Below are 5,350 nucleotides of genomic sequence, written 5' to 3'. Positions count from 1 at the left end.
GGCCTTATCTGGGCCTGATATCAAAGGGGTGGGGGTGGGCAGGCTGAGGGAGGGGGAGAAAAGGAGTCTTGTCTTTGGGGTTTCAGCGTCAGCTTACCAAGCAACAAGAATGATCAATGCTGCTACAGGGTGACAGAGTGGTAAAACAGGTTTGTGGTGGCTCAGAGAATAATGGCAAGTGTTTTAACCAGAAGTTCCAGAGCACCTAGGAGTTGGGGGAGGGGAGTGGTGGTGGTGGGGAAGTGGCAGGGCAGACATTGGAGGAATGGGGGAGGGGAGGAAGGAAGAGGAAGGGGGAGGACCTCTGCTCTGAGAGTGAGTAGCCCTTAAACTATGTGCTCAGAACCTGCGCCACTACCTTGGAAGACTCATGAAGCCATTTGCTTTACAGGAATTTTCTGAACTCACATTCCTGCCCCTGGCTGCCCTTGGCACTGCTGGAGACTACCAAGGAGCATAAAGTGCAGCCCCTTGTCCTGATGAGACTAGAAACTGGCTTGAGAGGCAGGACCGGCATATGTATAGATACACACCTAAACAATATATATCTATATAAACACAAAGCCATGACACATAACACAAAAAGGCACTCTAGGCAATCTACAACATAGAGCCATGTTTCCTTATATCCTGGTGGCCCACCTGGACAATCAGGGTCTGAAGAGTGGGGCGTGTGAACAGGAATCCACCAGCCCCACTGGTCAACTCCCCTCGAGAGTTGGACCATAAAGAAAGCTGAGTGCCGAAGGACAGATGCTTTTGAACTGTGGTGTTGGAGAAGACTCTTGAGAGTCCCTTGGACTGCAAGGAGATCCAACCAGTCCATCCTAAACACTCAGATCCAACCAGTCCTGAGTGTTCATTGGAAGGACTGATGTTGAAGCTGAAACTCCAATACTTTGGCCACCTGATGCAAAGAGCTGACTCATTTGAAAAGGCCTTGATGCTGTGAAAGATGGAGGATAAGAGGAGAAGGGGACGACAGAGGAAGAGATGGTTGGAGGGCATCACCGACTCAATGGACATGAGTTTGAGTAAACTCTGGGGGTTTGTGATGGACAGGAAGGCCTGGTGTGCTGTAGTCCATGGGGTCGCAGAGTCAGACACGACTGAGTGACTCAACTGAACTGAACAACTCCCCTCGATTCATAGGACTTGGAGATAAACACCCAAAGGCTTGGGGCTGTGGCCAAGAGTAGTGAGGTGGTTTGAGGTCTGGAGAATGAGGAGAAGGTACAGTCAGGGAGAGTGAGACAGCAGTGTCTAGAGAAGATGCTGTCTGCGTACAGGTGACCTCACTGGGAATCTAAGCAGACAGTCCTTAGAACAGAGACATCTACCGACCGTCCTCTTTGGAGCTTCCAGGAGGGCTATGAGGCACCTCTGTAATGACTGTCCCATGAGCTCATCACACGTACTGAACATGACTCAAGGCACAAGTCTCAGTGATATGAGTGGTTTAATAACAACAATAAGCTGACACTCAGGAACATGGACTAGGTGCTTCAGTTTCTCCATCTATACAAAGGAATCAGCTAAAAGCACATTCCTTACAGAGTTGTCGTGAGGGGTCACCCAGACAGAAACACTGGAAGTGCTCCCTGGCATGGACTACCTGCTTAATAAATCTCTGCTAGTATAGTCATAAAAGTGACAAGGAGCACGTCTTCTCTGAGGAAACAAGAGAGCTGCATGTTCGTGGCTGCACGTCAGCTTCTAAAAGTGAAAACTACATTTGGTCAAAGTTCTGGAAATTTCTTCAGCCACCTGCAAAGTACAGTGTGCATGGCATGGAGCCCACTCTTCTAGAAATCCGTTTGTTGGGGAAGGGATCCTTGTTTCTTCTGGCAGCGTACAAGCCAGGGTCATTGTTCACTTTGGGCGGCCATGGAAAGAGCTGGTTTTGTCCATGTGCGTATCAGATTCTCCCCCATCTACAGGAGGGGAGGAGTCAGGTGCCCAGACATGCCTACCGATACTCATTTCTATGGCTGGCAAAACTCAACTGAATGGAACAGACTTTAATGACTTCTGGAATTCAGAGGACCGTGAGAACCTGAATCGGAAATGAGTTCCCTTTGCTCTTCCTAAACCTCAAGCTTGGGGAATGGGCTTCAGTAGAATAGAACTGGAACTGAACGATTAGAAAGCCTCGTTTCAAGGAGGGTGGAATGAGAATGAAGGAGAGGGGGACAGAGAGGATGGGAGGAGAGCACACATGAGGGTAATCCCCATACCCTGCACCACGACGCTGACTTACTTCTTCAGTGTCTGAAAGCCGCGCTCTTTGAACTGTAGCTCCTGTTGCAGGTGAACCATCTCTCTCTTCAGCTTGTTAACCTGGATGGCAGAAGACCACACGGAGAGTCAGAGGTGGATGTTAACCCAGAGCCCCCAACTGCCCCTGCATAATGACACATCCCCTCACTGATATTGCTGGGGTCGGCCTCCCAGTCCAGTGGTCCTGTAGGTCATTCTTAGCCAGCCCTTGCTCTGCAGAAACAGGAAGTCGACAGGACCTGGCTGACCTGGGCTAGAGTCTGGCCTTCCCCCTGACTAGCTGGCTGGCCTCTCTCATGCCTGGCTGGCTTCTTTCAAGCCATGTTGTTGCCTCTGTGAGCCTCCCCTTCCTGTTTCTGACAGATGAAGATAATGGCAATTTCCTGGGCTGGGCATTACTTAAAGCAGGTACTGAATTCACTAGTGTAGTGCAGGGAGGAGAGAGGCCAACGTAGTAACTTAATGTGCAGCCCTGGCCAGGGAGCCAGCTTCAGCCTGCAGAAATGCTTTGGCTTGCAGTCTTACTAAATTTTTAAAAATTAGTTGCTGATGGGCATCCCTGGTGGCTCAGTGGTAAAGTGTCCACCTGCCAAAGCCAGGAGACACAGGGAACAACGAAGCCCGTATACCACAACTATCGAGCCTGTGCTCTAGAGCCTGGGAAGTACAACTACTGAGCCCTCATGCCACAGTAACTGAAGCCCGTTCGCCCTAGACCCCATGCCCTGCAGCAAGAGCAGCCCCCATAATTAAGAAGCCCATGCAGCACCACTGAAGTGTAGCCCTGTTCGCTGCGACTACAGGGAAGCCCACGCAGACCAGCACAGCCAAAAATAAATAAATAAAAATTTTAAAAAATTAGTTGCTAATAATTAAATATTGAGCTGTTTCGTATACTAGGCCTAGATACACAGTTCTTTTATGAAAATACTTGAAGATGTGCCAATGCGGAGCCCACGTTCCAGCATGGGCACAAGAGCACAGAGCTAAAATCCTACTATCCTTTAGACAAGAATACCCTTCTAGGCTACACAGTCCCTGCTGCCTCATCTCCAGCCGCTTCTCCCCTTTCACATTTTCTCACAGGCATCTGAATTTGTAGTAAACCCATGTTCACAGCACTGACTTCACCTTGAGCAGGTCATTTAAGTGCTGGTCTTCAGTCAGTCTCCACATCAGTAAAGGGGGAATAAAACTATCTGTCCCCTAAGGTAATCAGGAAGTAATTAAATACGATAATGCAGAACAAGCAGTGGCTAGGAAGAGAGCACCTTCCATGAAGAAATTTGGGGTAAGCCTGAGTCCACTGTGACCTTGAGCAAGTTACTTAATCCTGCCAAGCCTCTGTCGGCTCATCTTTAAAGTGCAGATGGTGACAGTGGCTACTTCACAGGGCTATCGCGAGGGCATGAGGTATTACTCATGGAGCATTTAGCACTACGCCTGGTTAGAGTGATTGCCTGTGAAAGGGTAGCTGCTATCAGGAAAACGAGGGCTACTACAACTCCTGCTGTTGTTACGTAGGGTCTTGTTAGTCAGCACCAGCTGCCACTGCCTGGCTGAAGCACCTACTCTGGTCTTGTGGGTAGGCTAGTAGCCCAGAGCTGCCTCAGGGACCCCCATCAACAGCATAAGCAGAGACGACCTACCCGGGATTTTGCTGTGGCAATTTCAGCTTTCAGAATCTCAGGGTCATACTTAGAGCTGGATGACGAGCCAGAGACCACTGCAAAAAGAGAAAAAGGAATTCTGTAGATGAAACATATTTTGGTCAAGTTGGCTTATTTGGCCATCTAGATAAACCCAGAAAGGAATGACTATTAGCAAACAACCTAAATGCCCAACAAAGGGGAATTTGTTAAATAAATAGTATAAATAAATAAATAGTATAAATAAATAAATAAACGTATAAAATGAGGACTGTACAACGTAAGTGATTTAAAACGATGGTGTGGGGACTTCCTTGGTGGTCCACGTGGTGAAGACTCTGCACTTCCATTGCGGGGGGTGCAGTTTTGAAGAAGAAGATTCTGCATGCTATGCGCATGGCAAAAAACAACCAAATAAACGATGGTGTAGAAGGATACTAAATACTTAGGAGATGCCCAAAACTTACTGTTAAATAAAAAATAGTAATTTACAAAAAACTACAAAGAAAGAATAAGTTTGAAAATATACAGAGGTAACACACACACACACACATATGTGGAAGGAGACAAGAAAGATTATATTTAGAGATTTGGATGCTGAATAAAATTAATTTTCATCTTTGTATTTTTCTATCTTTTCTACAACTTCTAACACAAACATAATTTTCTAATCAGAAGTTGTATACCTCAGAGATATTGTGGGTTTGGTTCCAGACTCCCATAATAAAGGAATTATCAAAACAACAAGAATTTTTTTGTTTCCCAGTGCCTATAAAAGCTTTGTTTACAGTATTGCAATCTATGAAATGTGCAATAGCATTATGCCTTAAAAAATGTACATACTTTAATAAAAAAAAATACTTTATTGCTACAGAAAGCTAACCATCATCTCACAACGCCCCGTTGCCACAAACCTTCAATTTGTAAAATCCACAATCTCTGTGAAGTGCAATAAAACGAGGTATGCCTGCAGCTGTAATCTTAGTGCATTTTAAAAATAGAATTTCTTTGTGTCTTGATAAAGGATTTTAAGGCTTACAAAAATGGACACAGAGTGATCCATCTAAAAGGAAGGAAAATGAAATAAACGTACAGCGAGAGTGAGGAAGCCAGTGGCGTGAAGCTGGGCTCACTGCATGCCATGAGGTCCCATTTCTGACCTGCCGCTGCCACAGACCTGGCTCTGAGCTTCCTACCTGCTGATCTGAAGAGGAAAATGGGCCCTGTGTACGATTCATGGTGTCTTTAAACACAACCCCACTGTTCAGGAAAAGGGACAGGCACTGTTCAGGAAAAGGCCAGAGAGGCCAGAGAAGCGTTCTCCTGAGTCCTTAATCTTATGGTCTGAGCAATTTTATCACCTCCCCTTTCTGTTTAACATCACTTGCTGGCACCTGGATTTTTCTGAGGCTAAAGAGGCT

General features: G+C 46.4%; 1 protein-coding gene across 1 annotated transcript in view; it reads right to left on the bottom strand.

The window, feature by feature from the left end:
• Window positions 1-5,350, bottom strand: part of WWC1 (WW and C2 domain containing 1) — a 158,932-nt gene that overhangs the window by 57,777 nt on the left and 95,805 nt on the right. The window contains exons 4-5 of the mRNA XM_010863353.1: window positions 3,930-4,006; window positions 2,261-2,340 (exon numbers count right to left, since the gene is read on the bottom strand). Of these exons, the coding sequence (XP_010861655.1) occupies window positions 2,261-2,340; window positions 3,930-4,006 (157 nt within the window). The remainder of the gene's footprint in view (window positions 1-2,260; window positions 2,341-3,929; window positions 4,007-5,350) is intronic.

This window comes from Bison bison, unplaced genomic scaffold (assembly GCF_000754665.1).
Source record: "Bison bison bison isolate TAMUID 2011002044 unplaced genomic scaffold, Bison_UMD1.0 scf7180017864490, whole genome shotgun sequence".
Taxonomy (NCBI): domain Eukaryota; kingdom Metazoa; phylum Chordata; class Mammalia; order Artiodactyla; family Bovidae; genus Bison; species Bison bison.
This window is presented reverse-complemented; position numbering and strand designations above follow the sequence as displayed.